This window comes from Artemia franciscana, chromosome 15 (assembly GCF_032884065.1).
Source record: "Artemia franciscana chromosome 15, ASM3288406v1, whole genome shotgun sequence".
NCBI lineage: Eukaryota > Metazoa > Arthropoda > Branchiopoda > Anostraca > Artemiidae > Artemia > Artemia franciscana.
The window spans coordinates 1,645,767-1,669,017 of record NC_088877.1 but is presented as its reverse complement, the minus strand read 5'-3'; the positions used below and the strand labels follow the sequence as shown (position 1 = coordinate 1,669,017).

The window sequence follows — 23,251 nt, the reverse complement described above, 5'->3', positions numbered from 1 at the left end:
GCATTTGTTCCTCCGCCCTAATTTGGTGTCAGTGTCTATAAGTTGAATTCTAAGTTTTAAAAAACCCTTGAGGGTAAATAAGCTAGTTATTTTCTTTCTTTTTATTTATTATATAGTCTATTTTGATAGGATTGATTTCTTTTTTGTATTATTGTAAAAAGTTTTTGTTAATTTAATCAAAGAAAGACAAACGACTACGTTATCTATTGAACTTCTAGAATATTTTAATATCGTATGAGTACCGAACACTGGATCAAATTAATCCCAAGACGTTTAGTAAATATAAAGACATATTCAAAAATTATTAATGTCACTTTTAAGTTATTGGTCAGCTTGCATTTTTTAAGAGTAATTCGACTAACCAATTAATAAGCTCTTTTGTCTAGTCAATACTGTGTGATTAACCAGTTTCTTAACAAAATCAGTGTCTAAAACGTTTTATGAAATATGGAAAATTATTGAAACGCAACTGGTGTTTGGTTTATTAATAGACATGTGAATACATTACTTTGCACACATTGAAAAAATAGACGAACTATACGGACACTATGCGAAATTTTAGGGGGAGTCGTAGAAAATTTGATATTTTGGGCTGGCTGAAATTCATGGTCTTTCTTTTCCATGTATTTTTCTCTGCTTCCCATCTAAAAAAAAAAAAAAAAAAAAAAAAAAAATTAAAAAAAAAAAAAAAAAAAAAAAATTGAAGAACCAGAAAGGGGAAAGCTCTATTGTCCGACCATCCCTTTGAACTTTTTGAAATCAGTCAACTCATGAAAAGAAGTGTTTTTAGTGGATTACAGAGGATATTCTAAAATCTGTAAGTCGGAAAAATGAATTGTAGATGAACCATCTCTCATTAATTTTCAGCAGTTTAAAAATTACCGGAATACTTTAAATGGATTGAAACGGAAAGCTGAAAAAATGTATTTACAATATGAGTTTATGAAGCATAAATGTGATGTGAAAAAAGCACGGAAAACGGTAAATTCACTCCTGGGTCAAAAGGGTAAAATAAAAGTTATTAATAAATTACAACCAGAGGGGGGGGGGACTTTTACTACCCCAAAGGACGTTGCGAATTATTTATGTGAATATTTATTTAGTGAGGGAGCGAAACTTTGTGATGATGCTCGGAAAAGAATTAAGCGGCCTCCCAAAATAGTTCAGTCGGAAGTTCCAGTAGAAAATCAGTCGGTTTTTAATGCTTGTACTATAAATAAAGATAGTAAAATTATCAGTAAAATGTAATCAAATTCAAGTGGTATAGACGGGATTTCTCTTAAGATTGCTAAATCAGTTATAACACCAGTTTTATGTAATTTGATTAATAAATCTATGGAAAAGGGAATATTCCCGGAAGATTTGAAGGTTGCTAAAATAATACCATAAAGGAGATAAGAGAGACGGACCTTCAAACAAAAGACCCATTTCTATCCTCCCTTTCTTTTCAAAAATACATGAAAAGGTGATTGGATCCAGGCTAACTGATTAAATTGAAAATAATAAAATTCTTATAAACAATCAATTTGGTTTTAGAAAAAATAATTCCACAGAAATGGCAACTATTAAACTTGTTGACTGGGTAAGTACGTCGTTTGAAGTGGGTCTGATTCCAGCTGCGTTATTCCTGGATTTGAAGAAGGCTTTTGACACGATTGACCATAAAGAGTTATTACTTGAGCTGGAAAAAATCGGTGTGACCGGGAAGAGTTTGTCTTGGTTTAAATCTTATTTAAGTGACCGGAAGCAAATTGCGGTGAATGCAGTTCTTCGGTAAGCAGTTCTGGCCAAATGAGTGAAAAAAAATGTGTTAAGCTACTATAAGACATCTCACAATTTATATAGCAACCCCTCTTGGCCACTCACACAGAAGACAAATATGTCTCCTCTGGTTGGAATTCAGCTTCAGTCATCTAGTCTCTTATATAGAAACGACTCTTGGTTGATTACATAAAAGACAAAATTTGTTGCCTTTGGTCGGAACTCAGCTTTGGACATCTGGACCCATCTTTTCAGTAACTTGTTCTAGTATCCTTTTATGAACAGTATCCTTTTATTCTAGTATCCTCTAGTATTCCTTTTTATGACCAACTATTCTACTTCTAAGAAAAGCTAAAACTTAAGCATAAAACTTTTCCCTTAAGAACTTGGCTTTCAGCTTGAGACACTTAATATTCTTGGGTCAATCCTCTCAGGAAAATAGGTGATAAGATTACAGTAGCGTAAATTTACATGTAATGTAGGGAGTTTTCTTTCATTGTTAATGTTATATCCCCTGAAAAAGTGAGAACCAAAGACAAAGGAGACAAGCAAGCTTATTGAAAATACTATTCCAAACTAAATAAATGCATCATGTAGTAAAGGAAAGTATTGTTTGAAGCGTGTTAGCAAAAGATCCTGATTATTATATATAGGGAAAGGCAATGAAGAAAATTGTCTCTTTGCATTGTCTCAGATTATTGTCACTGTAAGATGTTTTAAAACAAAAAAAACAACATGATTTGATGCATTTAAACAAATCTAATGTATTAGGCTATAGTTTTATACAATAAAACATAATTTATAAATATAATTATATATTTTGACTTCATTCTAATTTTATGTACAAAATATAATAATATTCGATGAAAATTTTGCTTGGTCTCTACACTCTTTCACACCAAAAAGAACCATAAATCAACCCTAGAAAACCTAGACTTTTTTCCCCATGGGGGGGGGGTATAAACATTCCTTAATTCCCTGGGAATCCTTAATCAAATCATCAAATAAAATTGTTTTTTTTTATTCTTGCCCCTTCTCCAAAAAAAAGAAATACCCTGCGCATGTGCCTGTTCCAAGATTCCTTATGATTTTCATGAATGTCTTTTTCATCTTCTACTGCTACTACCAACAGCTCATTGTAGCATCAAGCCACGTGAGGCCAACACAGCTACGCACACTCCTCTTCCATTCCGATCTATTCAAAGCATCCCTCTTTACATCCTCCCAAGAAATTCCCAGTTCACTTAAATCATTTCTTATGACATACTCGAACCCAGACGGAGACGAAATGCAAATCTTCATCTGCTGTGTTTTAACGACGCGGCCGCTTTTTCCTTTCCAAAAAAAATATTCCTGGGATAGAGCTTGCATCTACTACGGACAGAAAAACGTTTCAAGCCATTTCCTAGCCCGACTCTTTCGATTTCACAAATACTTTTCAACTCAAAAATAATTGAAGGACTACGGGGGGCAAACTGTCCGGAGACACTTACCGACTATCTAAGCCAATTCGCTCAGCCAGATTTTGCAACTGATCAGGGAGACGACGTTGTTTAACAATCCCTCCTTCTGAAACACTTACTTCACACAGACTATAGATGTTACTCGGCTCTGTGATACCAAACTCACGAATGGCCAACATTACCACCTCATGAGCAGTTGTTTCCTAAAAAGAAAAAGAATGGACAACCATGTGATTTTTGTTAAGGATATACATATACGTTAAACATATAATGGACATAAGTATAATGGACACTCGTACTTAACGGTCATCTTTTACTAAACTCACTCAATTCTTCACATTTATACGTCATTCATTTATACATCGCCAGTGTATTATGAACAAGCATCATCACTGTTTAATATTTTGGGATTTCTTTCAAACCTTAAGCTATTCGTAAGTGAACTTTGGCAGAACTGTTCAGGACAATTCAAAAACATTCGAGGTTAAGCTACACAGCCAGGCATAAAAGTAGGGGAATGAGATCCCATGGATTTAGTTTATGTCAAATATGCTTCATAAAATTTTCCTGCTCTCCCTCTTTCGGCACCTTTTTATGATTCATTAGGAAGGCAACTCATAACATGTACATAAAAAGAGGGGGGAGGGGATCAATACATCAAAGATTGGCATAAAAACACAACTTCTATTCAATCAGGGGAATGATACTTGAATTTATTCCGCTTTTATGTTTTGACCATCTCCTAGAAAAACGATATGGTCACACTATCAACCCTGGTGTCAAGCCTATCCAGCCAGTCCACGTTCTTTGAATTACAATAAAAGAAACAAAATAGCAAATTGTTTCTAATTCGTAAAGGTTTAGCAAGTTGTCTTGGCATGAGTATGCAAGTTTAGCCAGCATCACATCAGCTAAATGGGTGCCTGGAGAAGTCCAGGCAAGGTAAACAGGAAGAGCATACAAAAGCACAGGATATCTGTCCTTCCCCATTGCACTTCTGGGCTGAAGGGTCAAGAAATGGAGATTAGCACCGCTTGTTTGGGCTGTAGAGTCTGATGCCACATTCATTTTTTAAGTTGTCTTATTCAGTTGTGTCAGGTTAGAAAACCATGGCACAGCAATTCGAAACACTGTAATAAAGTAAATAATGTTATATTATTGTTACTGAATAGTGTTATCGTATCTTACATACATCCAACCAAATCTTGAGTAGGCTTGCCCTGCATGAGACCTCAGGTCAATAGTACAAGTTACCTAAGCGATTAACTTACATCACTACAAAAAAAATTGAAGTTATTCTTTCAGACGTATATGTAAGTTATGAATTGCCATTATCTGTCCTAAAACTACCGTCCCTTCACGAACGTCGTTTGAGTTTGATCTGCAAACTTGGCCAATTTCTTCTTAGCAGTGAAAAACATAGAGATACTACCACCAGTTATGAGGAATAAAATAAACACAAGGTCAGCTAACAAAGTTAGACTGGAATTGCCAAGAACAAACCGTTTCGCCAATTCGGTCGTACCTTTTTATATGTCAGTGTTTAATAAGTTATAGTCTCGTGTTTTTTTCTATTTTCTTATTTTCGTTGTAAGTGCTAGCGCAATTTAATTGGAATTTGTATTCTAAACTGTGATTGCTTCTATAAAAAAAACTATTCTTTTATATATTCACCAGATGTGGTAAAGTTGATATCGCATGACCCCTAGAGATGGTAAGGAGTAAGTCTACAGGATGACTTAATAACTGTGGTAGCGTCCTAATTCATGGTTGGCCTGAACTATTATATGGAACATTCCTATCGGGCGTATACGAGAAGTTCAGAATAAATTATTGATTACTTTTAATGAACTTAAACAACAACAGTGCATGGTCTGAGCACTTAACAAATTTCGGTACTGGGAATCTTGTCCTACCGATTGAAAAGAACACCAGACATAACTTAAAACTATAAGAAACTACAAAAACTAGTAGGCCTTATCACACATATCTGGGCCACATCCGAGCTAAGCGAAGATGCGTTTATTTCTCAATTTTCAAAGCCACCACATATCCTGGAACCCTGGATATGTGGTTCTTTACGGTTAATTTCCAAACTCTTATCTTGGTAAAGAGTGGTAATTCAAAACTTCGCAATTTGTATTTTGCGTGTTAATATTTTATTAAAATCAATTTGTGACTTAATTGGTCAGCTTGCTACAACCCATATTTACCTTATTGACGAGCAGGTACTTGCACGACTGATCAGCTCTGTAAATTTTAAGTACGTGTTCCGGATAGTCTATTCGTCTTTCTTCAAAGTATATGGATGTTAAATCAGGATTTGAATGAGAATGGAACAGGGGAGTGTGACTGGAATTGCGATGAACATCAGGGAAGCTGGAATCGTCAGACGAATGATCGCTAGAAAACAGGTAAAAATGTAAAGATACAGGATGACGGAAGAGCATGAAAAAGAGCCCTATAAGCTGCTAAAAATTCCCTTGGTTCAAAAGTTTCTGATTCAAGTTGGAATTTCACATATTTTTTTCTATAATCGGATTAAGTCGGACTTAAGAATCGGACTATTTTCTACAATCTAGACTAAGTAGTACTCCCTTTATATCATTTAGCTTACTTCTTACATAGTAGTCTGAGAGAGTTAATTTATTAACTTGTGATTCATCAAAGATTTATTCCACAGAAGCCAAAACTAATCGACGTTGCTCGAGAATTTTTATAATCGTTTATTATATGCTACTGGTATCACATCATAGTTTTTTAGTGCTTCATGGTATCTATCAACCCCCAAATACCCCCCACCCCCTACAAAAATTCACCTTACCTTCCCCTATCGCTTCCTGCTGTTGCCCCCCGCAAAAGCAGAAAGGTTAACAAAATCAAAAAGTGTTTGCATATAGAGGATGCGTGACAACCAATATGTTTGGAATCATATGAGTATAACTTTATATGTTATGTATTTCAGCTATTTTTTCAGTTTTTTTTTCCATTGTTAAATTTGTTATCTAAACCATTTAATCATAAACTTCAGAAGTGAAAATCCAAAATTTAGCAATTTGTTGTACTTTTCGTAGCAGGATCAGAATAGCGAATTTCTTCAACCTTTAGTTTTCGGCAACCTTTAAGTTTCAACATACTAGAAAGTTTACTCCACTCCGACGCAAAGATATCGTATTTTCTAATACAAGTATTTAATTTGTTATTTTTACCAGTGGTTTACTACTTGGTATTTTTTTGCATTCAAATTTAATTTTTACCTAAATTTAAATTCGTTGAATGTGTTGATTAGAGCTAAAATTCAGTAAAGTCCTATTATACAAGTGTTGCATTATTTTGGTTTATTTACAGGTTTATTATAATAGATATAATGGTTTATTTTTGTGATTTATTTCTGTTTTGGCCAATTCCATTATTCCTTCTGCTTTTGTCTCAAAGAGAGAGAGACAGACAGAGAGAGATAATAAAAAGAAAAAAAGCCTAAACCTAAATAAAGTATATTGGATTCGTTTTGGGATTGGCACAAAATAATGAAAAACCAATGTAAAGAGAAAGCCTTAAGGATATTGTTCTAAAGTTGCCTGATAAAATAAAAGGACAATCACTGTCTGCTCTGGGGAAATGGCTTTCTCTTTTGGCAAAGTATCAAAGCTTCTCCAAGTCATAGGCTTTAGGTGAAACATCTTGGAAAATATTTTTCAGCTATTTATACATTTTCAGCTATATCTAGCGTTTAAGAATGATACCTTGATTTTGTGCTCAAAATCCAATAGCATTTCTTTTTTCAAACATGTTTAGAAATTTTTGGACGACTTTACTAACAGTTTTTAGTAAGGATTTCCTTTTCAGACATTTTATTCACCTTCAGGAAGATTCTGAAAGAGACTCTCTCCTAGTTTTATATATTGTGTTTACAATAATATTTATATTTATAAACCGATTTTATTATTTGTTCATAAATTATCATATCAAATAATTTATGTATCATTTATTTATATGTTATATATTATATATTATTTATAAATGTATTGTGTTTCATATTTACTAAAATATATATTTATTATTATCATTTATATACAGTAAATAAATCACTTATATATTCCATGTTTTCATTACTATATTTTTTACACATTATTTACAACAAAAATTCGTTGTCTCTTGCTGGTAATTTGGTCAAAAGGTACGATAATTATACTTCACCACTATTTTTTATTTATTGTAGAATAACTTCACTATAGTTGTGTTGAATCACTTTCTAATAGTTCCGTTATACATCTTTCATGTTCTCCTTATCAAGAACAGATCGACCTAGGGATTTAATATTATACACTATTCTCTAATCTATCTTTTAGGAAAGACAGGGCCATTCCCTTAGAACTGACAATAAAACTGTTCTCATTATCTAAGAAAACTCTCTGTCAATATCCATAAATATTGCTCTCATCCCTATTTGGTTAATTCGTACTTCGCCTGAGAAGTTATTCCACTTTCACGGAAGAAAGACTCAAAAAAGCTTTCAGAAGGTGGGCCCCCTATTGCTAATCAATCAGGAGATTTTCTACTTATCAAAGGAATACAAGCGCTTTCTTCAACGGAGAGTAACTGATGTTCCATCAGGAAATGTGGATCAATCTTGACGAAGAAAACAGAATAACACTGAATAGAAAATGTAAATAAAGAGTATTCTGGGAAAGACGATGGCTCAAATGCATAACAATAAAAGGCTTGAGATAAGTTAAGTAAGTGAGATTCTTTAATCATAAAACCAAGTCAGGTAGAAAAGAAAAGGGAGGGAGAGAACATGAGATACCAATATCTGTAAGGAAAGAGTTTAGAAACAAATAGAATAAAATGTTTCATATTACAAAAGCCTAGATATGCAACAGCAATAAAAAAAAACTAAATATATTCTCCCCTCTACACCCATTGTGACCTCCTCCTGTCAGATAGGGCTACACTTGTAAAGTTTCGGCCCAACTGGTCCACTTGTTTAAGAAAAACTAAAAAAGCTTTCATAAGTAAAGCCTTTCGCTGAGACATATGTGAAGACTTCTCTCTTCTTACGCCAATTTCTAGAAAAAAAGTTTTCAACGACATGTGATTTTGAGAAAACGTATTCATTTCAAAGCATTAGACCTTCCAATATGTCTCCGTTGGATTTAATTTACATCTTAAAATAATTTTTAGTCCTTCTTTACCAAAAGACAAGAAGCCTACACTCACACACGCGAGAGAGAAAGAGAGAGAGGGAGGAGAGTGCGAGAAAGAACCTAAGACCCAATAGCAGCTTGATGCTCTTTGAGGTTTAATATGGAGGTCATTGAAGCGTGCTGGCACTATTAGAGCTTTGCTTTTGTTAAAACTAATACAAAAAAGTTTTATTTAGGTCTTAAGGCTCTCAATCATGTCAAATGTGTCTTGTATAGCTTAAATTATACAGATCAAATCAGCTATTTTATACATTTAAGTTAAGGATAACAAAAAGTTTAGAACCTGAACAAACTACTATGCTTTCTTCTTTGTCCACTTTTGTCACAGTGCAACAGAACAATAGTTTTTAGAAAGCCTATTTCTAAAGGTGGAATTAAGTTACCTGACAGTCCCCTTGTTTTGGTACAAATATATCTTCTTGAGCACTTTCTTTAATTTAGTTTTATGACCCAGTGTCATAAAGCGAGTCTTTTGGGAGTCGTTGCTGTCACATTTTTTGTCCCGAACTGGGGATACTGAACAAGGAATTTGTTCCATAGCCAAACGTGGAAAGGGCGAACCTAAAAGGAAATAGCGCTCATTGCATATATAGCTAAGGGGAGAGAGACATAGGGAGCTAGCACTAGGGAAATTTTGTATCTGAAACAAACTGGTAATGTGATTCTTTTTTTAATGTGATTATTTTTTCTTTTTTTAAATATATGTTCATTTCATTACTAAGAAGTGAGCATAAGTTACGAAAACAGGATCTCACTGATCTTGTTCATTCAGCTAAATGAGCCGGTAAAAGTAATAAGTAATTTACACAAATAACAGAAACAATTTAAGAAATATATATAGGTGGTCAGTGGACACCATCCCTCGGTGTGGTTCATCATAGGCAGTGCAAAAGCGCTGCCTAAGTAAAGAACGAATTGGGCACCATGTATTTTTTTTCCATTAATGCACCTTATGAAGGGGCTCATTCGATTGAAAGTTCTAGTTATTTTTTATTCTAACTATTTGACTTTATTTCTGCTCATCTTTTTTTTTGATGAAAAATATCTTTTGTGGAAAATATTTTTTTTTTTAATTATAAAAAAGTAAATAGATGGGCTCAAAGGATGTGGAATAATCTGTCAGTTCATTTTTAAAGACACGTAAAGTGTAAAAATATTTAGACATTTAGGCTCAAAACACAATACTTTGTTAACACGAAACCACCTTTTTCACATAAATCTTATGATACCATCCCGGAAATGTTGATTTTTACAAAATGGCGTCACTGAAATGTATCAAAACGATGTTTTGTTTCTTTTTCTTGTTGTGAAAAGGTAAAAGAAGAAAAATAATCAAGTAAACTGAGCGCAGAGGAGAAAAGGCAATACTTTATTCAGAAATATTTTCAATACTTTTTTCTTATTATGTATTTTTTACATTAGATTTTCACTTGAATAATTGGTCATGACACTTTTTTCTTCAATGACAAAAAAACAAAAACAATATTCTGGATGCTTAAAAAAATATTTTTTTTCTTTTTATTCTGGGTGATGACCCTAGTTTGACGAAGCACCTGAAATCACCAAAACATGGTAGCTAAATCGCAGAAAAGGACGGATTTCACCCCAATGTCACCCTAAAATGCAGCTTATATATTTTCTCAGTGACAGGCTACAGGTTAAAAATTTTCTTTTATAAATTAAATAGAGTAATGATTTAGCCAAAATACCAACCGTCAACTTCATCACCAACGGAGCTCATCCTAGTGCGAGTGTCACTTCGTCCCCTTCCAGAGCTCTCCTTTTTCCCTCTTCGCAGGCATTCTTGTGGGTGTGATATCATCTCTTTTAAACCAAGCAAATTAGATTTGACTGTAACAGAAAGATGAGTTGTTCCTCTAAGGACCTCAAGGGCTTTGGTACTAGTAATGTGCTCAAAGCTCTGACCGTTTACTTCTAAAATTTGATCACCCCTTTTTAAACCCATTTCTTCTGCTTTGCTTCCTTTCTCAACCTAGAAAAGAAGAAAAATCTAGGAACATCCGCCATCACTGGAAATTATTTCAAGACGTTTATAAAACCACCAGGGTAGGGACAACTCTGAGACAATATCTTTCGGGTTCTAGGATCAGAACGGCTCCTAAAGCATAGGCGTAGGCAGCATCGTGTCTAGGGGAGGGCAGAGGATTCTGTGACGGGGGAAGGGGGCTTATAAATAATTCCCAAGGTCCTTTGAACATAGGTCTTTAGAAACGCGTCATTCTATATGACGTTAAGAACTCGGCGTTTAGCATTTTCCATGTTCTACTTTTCCCACAATGCTATAATATAATACACCCACTGTCCTATTTCCCATTTCCAGAAAACATGAACACCATAAAAGCATTTTAACACAATTCACATTATGATTAGGTAACAGCTTCTTGTTCTAAGAGCCCAATTCAAAATTTCAAAGTTGGGCAATACTAAATACCAAAATTGGTACAAGGGAGACCGGCCCATAATCATCACGGCCCACGTTTAGCCAAGCAAATAATCTCATTATAAAAACCTATGGGAACTTCTGGTACATTATAAAAGCTCCGACAAGTGGCAGTGTACGTTTTTAAAATGTCTGGCCTTGATTAATACTTTTACCAAAAATATCAGACTGAATCACGTTTTATGGTGATTAAATCTGGAATTTTGTCCAACTTTTGTCTGAAGGCCTAAGCCTAATTAAGAATACTAGCAAAGCTAAAAACCCCCGTTGTATTCTCATATTATTTGCGTATCTTTTGGCAGCTTCAGTGATGTGCAATCTTCACTGGTTTGCTGTTAGCATTTTTTCATCCCACGGAATGGCGTTTGGCAACAATAGCCGGGGTATGTTCGGCATGCGGCACCAAGGTGCCCAAAACTAGACTATGCTTTTAAAGTCTGTTTAAACAGCATAATTTCATGGTTGTAGGCGAACTCAAAACTCAGAAATTGATTAATTCTTGTGTTGTTAACCCTGTCAGACGAGTAGGCGAACTGAAATTCAATTTTTTCCTGTTAAATTTCAAGCAAGATAAAATTTTAAAAGTAAAACAGAGAAGAAAAGAAAGAAAGTCAGCTAGGATCCAGAAAAAAAAGAAAGAGCAGTTCTTTCTGTCTTAACCAACAAAAAGTCAGTCGGATTCTCTGGAAGTACCATGGGTGTACATAGAGGAACGATGCAAGACTACATGAAAAAACCTGAGAAGCTGAATATCTCTCTACAAAGTCTGGACCTGAGTTTCTTTAGACCCTGTTATTATACATGATAAATATTTACTGAAGAACAAGAAAAAGGACTAAGAACTTACTTGAAAAAGATAGCTGATATGCATTTCGACTTTACTCCTCTAGAAACACGTAAATTTGCATAAACTTATGCCATTGTTAAGAGTATAAAAGTTTCGGATAACTGGAAATGCAAAGGTAGTGGAGATAGTGGAGGAATCACAGGTAAAGATTGGTACCGTGATTTTATGGATAGCCTTAAAACTCTACCAGTAAGAACGCCAGAAGGTAGACGCTTATGACGGGGAACTGCCTTCAACAGTCACAAGTGTAGGAGCTTTCTTTGGCAACCTGGAGCGAGGCCTAGATAAACGAATGCTCAGACCACAAGACATGTGGATATTTGATGAATTGAGTCTGAAAAAAACATCCAAAAGCGTGGTAAGATCATTGCACTGTGATACCGGAATTAAGTAGGGAAGTTCACGTCAGCAGAAAGAATTCAGTTGACCATGATTTGCGCTTGTGTTGATGCATTGGGAACGCAGTCCTTCTACTGCTTTTCCCCCGGAAAACAGTGTCCAAAAATTTTACGCAAGGGAACATTACCAGGAACCATCATGATTGGCACAGGAAATACTTCTGGCTGGATGACTGCCTTCCATTTTTTGCTTTACTTACAGCATTTTATCAATCAAGTCAAACCTCCAAACAGTCACCTGTACTTCTGAAAATAAACGACCAGATCAGCCGATACACCACTGAATTGCTTGATCTAGCTAAAAATAACGGTGTTGTACTTTTTAACTGTCACTACTGGCACTAATCACAAGCAAAAGCCTCTAGAAAGGATAGTGTCCTTTAAGGCCTACTACAACCAGAAAGGTGTAAAATTTATGACTGAAGATAAGTATAAAACTATATGAGTTTATAACATTGCTGAGCTGCTGGGGAAATCAGACTCAAAGGCTTTCCCTCTTGAGAATATAATCAGTGGATTCAGATCAAGTAGGATCTACCCCACCAACCGAGATGTCTTAAAGGATCATGAGTTCATCTCGTCATATGTCTCAGACAAAATGCCTGACAGATCTATTCAAGCACTAATAAAGAAAGTTTCTATTCTCAGCGCAAGTCCTGTGCGACATTTAGACTCCTTCTGTAACACAGACCTCAAAACGGATGCAGCACAGGTTCTGTCTCTAAATGAGAAGCAAAGGTCAACAGATGATTCGTTAAAAGAGATTGTCCATGCAAACCCTTTTCCAAAAGGACCAACACGAAAATCAACAGAAAAAAATAAATAAATAAAAAGTCAGAAGTGCTCACTGACACCCGTGTGAGAGAACGCATTACTGCTGGGATAAAAGCTGTATCTGCCAAGAAAGCCCTAGTGCTGGAAAGGAAAAAAGTCGTAGATGTGTAAAGGCTAAAAAGCAAAACGCATGTTTATCATAACATGATTTGAAGTTGGAGTGATGATTCTGACATAGATGAGCATGTACACGATAACTCTACAGACTCGAGTATGGACACTGAAGACGAGCCCCCAACCAGCAACTTCCAATTTGACACTGAGAAAGTCAAGACTGGTGATTTTATTCTGTTTGAGCTGTAGAGCAAGATAGGAAATTCTATTCACCATATTACCATTCTCAAAACAGTAACAACTGAAGAACTTACAGTCCATTTTCCGAAGGAGACTGGAATAAGAGACTTAGCGCTAACCGATGAGATGGATAGTGTCTTAAAGACAAAAGTTGAAATGAAGCTGCAGCCACTTACAGGTGGAACATCAAGATTAACAGAACAGCTTACTTTTGGTGTTGATCAGTCAATTTACAATTTGAAATTAATACGCTTTAATTTTTTTTTTTAATCTTTCTGAAATTGATTTGTAGTTTCTAATACTGATCATATTCTTTCATAATTTTATAGCCGGAGAAGAAGTTTTATATTTCCCTGGCCACTTTACTCTTTTATTTTGTCAGGTGCCCGAACGTAAGGCATAGATGGCCGAACCAATACCGGAGTGGCCCCGGTTCTGTACTTTTGACCACTGGCATAGAGGCTTTCAGTAGGAAAAGTTGTGGAGTGTTTCTAATTGTCTTCTTCAAGGATGGTATTGAATGAGTTACCTTTGCTTTGGCATGCTCAGAAACTTCTTATCGCTTAAATCAATCCCTGGAGTATTAAAAAAATTAAAACCTGCCGAGCGTGGGCAATAAAACGGTAAAACAACTTATTTAATGAAGAAAGTAAATCAAATCTTGATGTTGCGGAAACCAGAAGAAGGCTGAGACTGGCGGCCAATTTTCTGTTGCATCTGAGACATCAAACTTATGAGCAATTCTACTATTGCTATAACAAGCGGAGAGATAAAATTTACAATCTCTGAAATAAAACGAATGTGTTTTCTCAATATCATTCTGTCTTCGAAGAGGATATGATATTTATTGTATTTTCCTTTGCACCAATATAGGAAACGACCCGTATCACAGGCTGTCTATAAATAGCCCCTATACAAAAATAACAAGAGCTAAGAGCTCATATGGCACTTGTGACGAGGCAAGAAGAGCTAAGAGCCAAGAGCTCATATGGTATGAGCTCTAACAAAATTCTAAGAATCAATAGATTGATTTAAAAGGACAATCAGAGGCTTAATGCCGGTCAGGATTTAAAATAAGAGCTGTGAGTCACGATGCCCTTCTAAATGTCAAAATTCATTAAGATCCGATCACCCACTCGTAAGTTATAAATACCTAATTTTTTCTAATTTCTCCTCTCCCTTTAGCCCCCCAGATGGTCGAATCTGGGAAAACGACTTTATCAAGTCAGTTTGTGCAGCTCCCTGACACGCCTACCAATTTTCATCATCCTAGCACGTCCAGAAGCACCGAACTCGCCAAATCACTGAACCCCTCCCCCCAAGTCCCCCAAAGAGAGCGAATCCAGTACGGTTACGTCAATCACGTATCAAGGACATTTGCTTATTCTATCCACCAAGCTTCATCCCAATTCCTCCACTCCAAGTGTTTTCCAAGATTTCCCCCTCCAACTCCCCCCAATGTCAAAAGATCTGGTCGGGATTTGAAATAAGAGCTCTGAGACATGAATTCCTTCTAAATATCAAATTTCATTAAGATCCGATCACCTATTCGTAAGATAAAATACCCCAATTTTCACGTTTTCCAAGAATTCCGGTTTCCCCCTCCAACTCCCCCCAAAGTAACAGGATCTGGTCGGAATTTAAAATTAGAGCTTTAAAGCACGATATCCTTCTAAATATCAAATTTCATTAAGATCTGGTCACCCTTTCGTAAGTTACAAATACCTCAATTTTCAAAATTACCCCCCCCCCCCAACTCCACCACAGAGAGTAGATCCAGTCCGGTTATGTCAGTCACGCATCTTTGACAGGCTTTAATTCCTCCCATCCAGTTTCATCCTGATCTATCCGCTTTAAGTATTTTCTAAGATTTCCGGTCCCCCCCCAACTGCCCCCCCCCCCTAATGACATTGGATCCGGTTGAGTTTTAAAATAAGAGATCTGAGTTACGAGGTCCTTCTAAATATGAAGTTTCATGGAGATCCGATCACTCCTTCGTAAGGTACAAATACGTCATTTTTTCTAATTTTTCAGAATTAACCCCCCCCCCCCCCCAATAGAGCAGATCCGTTGCAATTATGTAAATACATATCTAAGACTACTGCTTATTTTTTCCATCAAGTTTCATCCCGATCCCTCCAATCTAAGCGTTTTCCATGATTTTAGGTTCCCCCACCCAAAACTCCCCCAATGTAACCAGATCCGGTCGTAGACTTAAAATAAGAGCTTTGAGACACAATATCCTTCTAAATATCAAATTTCATTGAGATCCAATTGTCCGTTCGTAAGTTAAAAATACTTGAAGGGAAAACTAAAAAATAGAAAACTAAAAACTAAAAAATACTAAATTTTTTAGAATTAACCCCCCCCCCCCCCCCAACTACCCCAAAGAGAGCGGATCCGTTCCAGTTATGTCAATCATGTATCTAGGACTTGTGCTTATTTTTCTCACCAAGTTTCATCACGATCCCTCCACTCTAAGTGTTTTCCAAGATTTTAGGTTTCCCCCTCCCAACTCCCCCCTAATGTCACCAGATCCGGTTAGGATTTAAAATAACAGCTCTGAGACTCGATATCCTTCCAAACATCAAATTTCATTAAAATCTGATCAACCGTTCGTAAGTTAAAAATACTTGAAGGGAAAACTAAAAAATAGAAAACTAAAAAATAATAAAGAGAAAACGACTATTTCTAATTTAATCTGGTCGGGTCCCTGATACGCCTGCCAAATTTCATCGTCCTAGCTTACCTAGAAGTGCCTAAAGTAGCAAAACCGGGACCGACAGACCGACAGAATTTGTGATTGCTATATGTCACTTGGTTACCCTAATACCAAGTGCCATAAAAACACAGTATTTTTTTTAGTATACTTTTTTTTGGTAGTGCCCTGGGGTAAAAGAGAAGTTAGAATCTTTACATGTTCAACCTTGTTGGAATTGCTTGTTTTTCAAAAGCCATGACATAAATGCCTGTCAAGATCATCAAAAAAAGCTCTGTTCTTTTGTCAAAAAAAAAAAAAAAATCTTCTTTTTTAAGATGAATTAGACCTTTCCTGAGCGTTGAGTAAGAAACATCTGCGTTTGAAATCTTTAAACTTTGTGAATTTAGAATTTCAGTTAGACGTCTTTGGGGAGATTGCAGCCAAAAAAAGGCATGGGATAGGGACTGGTTGCACTTCGACCTTTTTTCAACATTCCCCTCAACATGCCCTGAAAGTTTAAACTTTAAAATAAATGCATACTTTAAAATAATGCAACTTAAAACATACCCTCTTATCTTGATTAAATAAAAAAAAGTTTTTTCAACTGAAAGTAAGGAGCAACATTAAAATTTAAAACGAACAAAAATTACTCCGTATATGAGGGGGTTCACGCCCTAGTCAACACCTCGCTCTTTACACTAAAAGTTCAAATTTTGTTCCCATTCTTTAAGAATGACCCCTAAATCACAAAGGCCGTTTAATCAGAATAAATAGCTCTTTTGGAAGTACTAAAAAAAGCTTTAGCGTAAAGAGCGAGGTATTGACTAGGGAGTGAACCCCATCATATACATAATAATTTCTGTTCGTTTTAAGTTTTAATGTTGCTCCTTACTTTCAGTTGAAAAACTTGAGAAAAAAGAGTGTGGGAGACTGGTTGCCCTTGATCACTCTTGACTCTTAAATAAGGCACAAGGACTTTGAATTTTTAATCGAACGAGCCCAATCCGAAGTTTATGCGAGCACCTCTTTCATAAGAAATGCGCATGGAAAAAAATTATAATAAATCACTGTAGTCTTACGGCTCTTTAGTATAGCCAACGCTATAGCGCTGCAGCTGGTACAATTCTGCTCGATGTAACTACCTTTTTTTCTTTTTTTTTAGTAGTTTAGACTTAGACAGAGAGCCAGGAATAAGTTTAGTTTTGCATCGTTGGTAAATACTAATTACCCCCAGCTTGAACCTTTCCAATTCTTCCACCAGTGGAGAGATTTATGGCAGTCTTAGCGGAAAGCTAAAAAAGTGATTATAGGACAACCATGCCCTTCCACTCCCCTTTTTACTGCCCTCCCCCTAGAGGCATCTGATCAAAATTTCAAGATAGCCATTTTGTTCAACATAGTTCAAGAATCTATTAGCTATGACTCTGGGGACGATAAGATCCCCCACAACCGTTGGATAAGGGTTGTAGTTTATACAATTTGCCCTTTGTTTACATATGGGATGTGATTCGGAAAGGGGAGCATGTTTGATTCTTGTTTTCAAAAAAGAGTAAAGGTATTAAGGTAAAGCTCCTATGGAATCTTAAGGGGGGTGTCGAGCTAAATCAGAACAAAATATGTTCATGTAGCCTGCAAAAATGGCGTACCAGCAAAATGGTGAAGGATATTAAGTCGAAAGTTGAAGGATACGAAGAGTGGAAGGTTAATCTGACCAAAAGGAAAAATGTGCATGCTACTGCCACCACTACTACTACTATGACTACTACTAATAAAGTAAAGGGTATTAACGTAAAAATTTCATGGAATGTTTATGGGTAACTTGAACTAAATCAAAGCACAATGTGCATGCAGCTACAAAAGGACGTATCAACAATACCTTATGACCGGCTCCGAGTATTATGCTGGAACTTTAGGTGTGATAATGGGGATGTTGAACTAGCCAAAAGGTCTTATGTACATACTGCTAATACTACAACTACTACGACGAGGGCGACTGACCCTATTTCGGGGCTCCTTCCTATCTTTAACAGGGACAAGTCCATATTGACTATTCCCTCTCAATTTATTAACATACAAGTACAAGATATTACTATTATGCCGACTGGCTTCATCTTCCACATCCTTGACTATGGCCTCCAATTAATATCTCCTTGATTCACATTTTAATGTTTTCTGCACTTTCTTTACATTCCTTTCATTTTCACAATATCTGTCAATAAAATACTTCTTGTACAAGCCCCTCCTACTCTCTATTAAACATAACGCATTTTCAATAATATTCCTAGCTGTACTTAGAACTTTCTTTCCTAAGACAACATTAGCAACATCAAACTATTCTCCCAAAATTATTCCATCCATCTTCTATATTGTCAAATTTAAAACTCTCCAGTTTAGTATTGAACTGTTCCTGGAAATATTCTCTCAAATTTTCATCCTGGAGTCTACCAACATCACAAGTTCCCAGGAGGTAATTACTCCTCCGAAATTTCAGCTTTTAATTAATCAACTGTTCCTGTGAAGTTTCTCTCAAATATCTATTTTGGAGTCCTTTCAGCGTTGACAACAAATAGAGCTTTTTTATGAATTATTTTGACAGATACATATATCATGACTTTGAAAAACAAACAATTCCAACAAGGTTGAACATGTAAAGATTCTAACTTCTGTTTTACCCCATGATAGTGCATCATATTTGTAGAATACTCAAAACTGAGCACGGGGGTTCAGTTGCACAAGGGTTAGCTGCTTTCATAGTGCTAACCTAATTTTATATGCTAAGTGGTTAAGAATTTTGTTTTTCTTGAAAGATGTGACTTTGCGACGAGCCTACAGCTGTGACTTGCACCAATGCGACAAGATATTTAAATTGTTGGATTTATTTGTGTCGGATCTATTCATTCTCAGAGCCAGAATTATTATGTTACTTAGATTTTTCTTAGAGAACTACGTAAAGTCGCCAAAAAAGAGAAAGAAAAAATGTTACTGCCTTAACAAATATTAAAAATGTTAAAACCTTAATGTCTCGGGACGATAAGTTACGTATGCTTATCCTTTCATACTTAAAATAGTCCTTTCAGACAAGGCTGACATAAAAAGCCATTAAAGCATCATAATCATTGTCTTAAATTAGCACAATTATTATAAGCGAAGTGTTCAAAAATTAAAAGCATGGAATGGAGACCTAGATTCAAACTCTGACGAAGCGTGAAAGAATTTAAAGGAAAATGATAATGCATTTACAGGGCTTGAAGACCCGTTTTTTTTTTTGTTCCTACATTTCGTCTCTTCGCTACAGTCTCCGATTCTTAGTTAGAGGAATGAAAGCACTTAAAACTCTATTTTTTTTATTTCTATTGTTTATATTTATTGGAAATGTTTTTAGCATCCTTTTTTGTGGTCAATTTCTTAAACTGACAAAAAAACTGCTTCATACCTTAGATACAAATATAAAAGATCCTTTTTCAAAACCTCCCGCGATGCAAAATTGTAGTGATTCCTCTCGTGAAGATCGGGTGAGTGTTAAAATCCTATTCCTGGCCTTGGCAGCACAAGCAAAGTTTAACAACCTCAACTGTAAGTATACAATACTGTTAGTCATAATTAAAAAACATTTAAAACTGAACAATAAAACGTAGTTAATAGCTATTGACTGTGGCATTACTACAATACCCCGAACATAAGAACAACCTTTCGAAATTATAATAACAATAATACATAAGTTTGAAATCTGCTATTTACAAATAAAGAACAATACACAAAATGAAAATGTCGGAATTATACTACGAAATGAAAAACTTTTAATTCAGCCATAAAATAAAATAAAAAGCCAAAAACACCGGTTCTTCATCACCAGGATAGCAAAAAAAAAAAAAACATTTATTTTTCAAGTTTCATATTTCTAAAAGCTCTTTAACCTACTCTTATTCTAATTTACTTTAATTATATTTAATCAAATTTATGCCTAAGATTTGTATATATACAAACGATTGTATAGAAACAGATTTTCACTTTGGAAGAAATTATTCATTCGGTTGGACCTGCGCATTGTTGTCGATTCAGCTTAATTGAAACATCCTTTTGAGCCACATCTGTGTACACTGAATCATCATTAGCAGACGTCAGTGTTTCCACTTTGTCATTTTTTAAATCCCTAATAAAGAGCTGAAAAATCCCTAGAAATCCCCATCTTCAGTTCCAAAATCCCTAAAAATCTGCCATTTTCTAATTAATCCCTGAACCGCTTTTCCCTATCTCATTTTACCCGTACCATTGAAAGGTAACATATTTTGGCTTCTTAGATTGAAGTTTAGCTATCACTACCATAATAGAATGTCTTGTCATGCCATTTAAAGTGCTTTTTAACCATCAGCTAAATACAAATATCTTCAAATATACTTTAAATAATATTAAGCAAATAGAAAAGAAAATGTAATACTGTAATATAGATTATAGTACAAGATGTTTAATATGTTCAATCGTAACTTGTAAAACGTAATCAGACCTTATCTTCCCCTGATGTGTCTTCAACATTTTTTGTATGGTGGCTGAAGCTTTCACCGTTCTCATGTGGTGAAGTAACTGATCATCTTCACATTCCACTTTTTCTTGAGTCCTTTTCATTCCCAAGTTTGTTTTTTAGAATTCCCCGCAAAGTTTATGTTTTCAATTTATTCTGACGGTCAGTTTTTACTACTTTTACAGCACTGAAAAACCTCTTGACATGGACATTTGAAAATGGAACAGTGGAAATAAATAATACTGCCGGTTTCAGGTTAGGAAACAAATTCTGTTCCGGCAGTATTTTTTCCACCAATACCAAACACCAGCAGGTCAGGGCATCCATTGTTTTGACGTTTTCAATATTGATGAGGCTCTGCCTCCTCCACTCCTGCTCGGTTTTGGTTCCGTTTCATAGGATCTGTCCATACTTCCTAACAAAAGGTAACAGAGAGGTAGGGTGAAGTGATTTGGCTGACATTGGGTCAACCATTTCAGCATAGTTGTAAATATCGTCTTCGAAATGGAACCTTTTCTGTATCTGGCCTACTGTTTTAGTATGGAACGCCTGTGCAGCTTTGAGAACTACTTCGATTGAATCAGGGGGACGGCGGTATCTGACCTTGACGTAGAGAGGGAATCTTGTCCATTCGGACCCAAGTAAACGCTTTCAAGGGGAAGTTAAAGCTTACGATTGTTCACACGGATTTCTAAAGCACTAGTTGATTCCACATAGTCCTTCTGCAGGAAGTTCAATGCTGAGACCAATGTTTTAAGCTTTGTTTATACCCCAAAACTCGAAATATTTTGGTTTCAAGAGCTTAAATTGTGCTTAAATTTGAATTTGCGACAGAAGTTATTGTTATATTTGTAAAGAACATAAAAAAAGACATCGAGTGGTATGTTCACTTTATTTGTAAATCAAAAAAATTGAACAACAAAAAATTTACCAAATATAGTATGAAGGTTCATGATTTTCCCCTGGGTACGTAGGCTTGCCAAAAACATACAATCCATTTATTCCTGCATGCGCCATTGTTTTTAACGGCTGTCAAATGGCTGTCAGTTTGTTTGTCTGTTAAAAACTAGGGCAATGAAATGATAAGAGAGGTGTTCGAATAGTTATAGCCTACCTCTATTATTCACGTCAGTACTTATAAAGCTGGCTACAAGTTCGAGTTCAAGTTTTTTTGATTTTACACAAAATCGTAAACATCATACAAGTACTGTGGAGAAAAAGAATCGTACATGCAATGCTTGTCAAAAAAATTTACTACAGTAAGAACAACTACGTACCCTATCAAACTATTAAAATATATTATAACTTTATTTATCTGACCTGTAAAAAAATGACATGCTATCTACCAAATAATCTTACGAAAAAACAACCCAAAAATGACAAACCATATGACTTCATTAATCGAGAACAGTCCACGCTAAAATTATTGTTTGAAGCCCACATCAGCATGGAACTGATTCAAACAGTTCTTTGTTGCTAGTTTGTTACTTAGGACTCCTGTACATCTCAAAATCTGTGTGGTGTTAAAATTTTTTAAGCAACTGAAGAAGTTCTTCTCTGTGATTCCAAGTTCAATTCGCGAGGAAACAGATCCTAAATCGAATTATCCTGCTTCTCTGATCAAGAAGATGATGATGATGAACAAATTAAAGGAAAACCCCCAAAATTTCCCTAAAAGTCCATCGGAGAGGAAAAATCCCCAAATCCCTAAAAAAAACTCTCGCCCCTAAAACACTTAAAAAATCCCCATTTTAGGGGGGAAATCCCCATAGTGGAAACACTGGCAGACGTTGGCAGTCCTTTAGACAAACGACGAAAAAACGTCACGGACTAGGGTACCTCTGCTATCTGTTGACCGTCCAGAGATCCAAAAAGTACTTCAAGAAAATTTAAAACTAAGAATGTTCAGCAAGAGAGCGAAAGATCTTAATGTACGAGTGATGGTAATTAGTGATGATAGCAATGAAAGTGGCTTAGAAGTAGTTGATCATAACGCTGAAAAATTAGATACTCGGAAAATGGAAAAAGTCCGTGCAAAGGCCGAGGAGGTAATTCGGGAAATGCAAGAAAAAACAAAAGTAAAAATTCTCAGCAAGTGAAGGTCCTCTCGCCGACATTGAGCACAGAAGTGGAAATTATTTGTGATAAAAGAAGCAAAAGTGATGTGGAATCGTTTGTTTATATACAACTCTTGTGTATAAGTTTGATTAAATACAATTAAATTAAAATAAGAGTAGGTTAAACGCCTCTTCGAATTATTGAACTGGAAAAATGAGTATTTTTTTTTGCTATCCTGGTGATGTGAAACCGAATTTTTTGGCTTTTTTATTTTACTTTCTCTCTGAATTAAAAGTAGGCAGTCCAGGTTTACATGTTCAACTTTGCTTATTAAGAATGTGGGCTGTTGTCTAGATATGAGCTTTCTTGTTGTTTTTTTTTTCTCTTTTTATGCATACATACATAAATGTATATAATTTTCTACATTTTGTTGTATATTTTAGTTGTTTGTTTTTTTTTCTCAGGGGTGATCGTATCGACCCAGTGGTCCTAGAATGTTGCGAGAGGGCTCATTCTAACGGAAATGAAAAGTTCTAGTGCCCTTCTTAAGTGACCAAAAAAAATTGGAGGGCACCTAGGCCCCCTCCCACGCGAATTATTTTCCCAAAGTCACCGGATCAAAATTCTGAGATAGCCATTTTATTCAGCGTAGTCGAAAAACCTTAAAACTATGTCTTTGGTTACGACTTACTCCCCCACAGTCCCCGTAGG

The 23,251-nt window shown here is 35.6% G+C and overlaps 1 protein-coding gene across 1 annotated transcript in view; it reads right to left on the bottom strand.

Annotated features, from left to right (window-relative positions):
- Nucleotides 1–23,251, bottom strand: part of LOC136036691 (rap guanine nucleotide exchange factor 2-like) — a gene marked incomplete in the record, with an annotated part of 209,413 nt that overhangs the window by 28,578 nt on the left and 157,584 nt on the right. Inside the window, 5 exon segments of the mRNA XM_065719002.1 lie at nt 3,255–3,427; nt 5,438–5,627; nt 8,815–8,992; nt 10,145–10,424; nt 19,400–19,537. Coding sequence (XP_065575074.1) covers nt 3,255–3,427; nt 5,438–5,627; nt 8,815–8,992; nt 10,145–10,424; nt 19,400–19,537 — 959 coding nt within the window.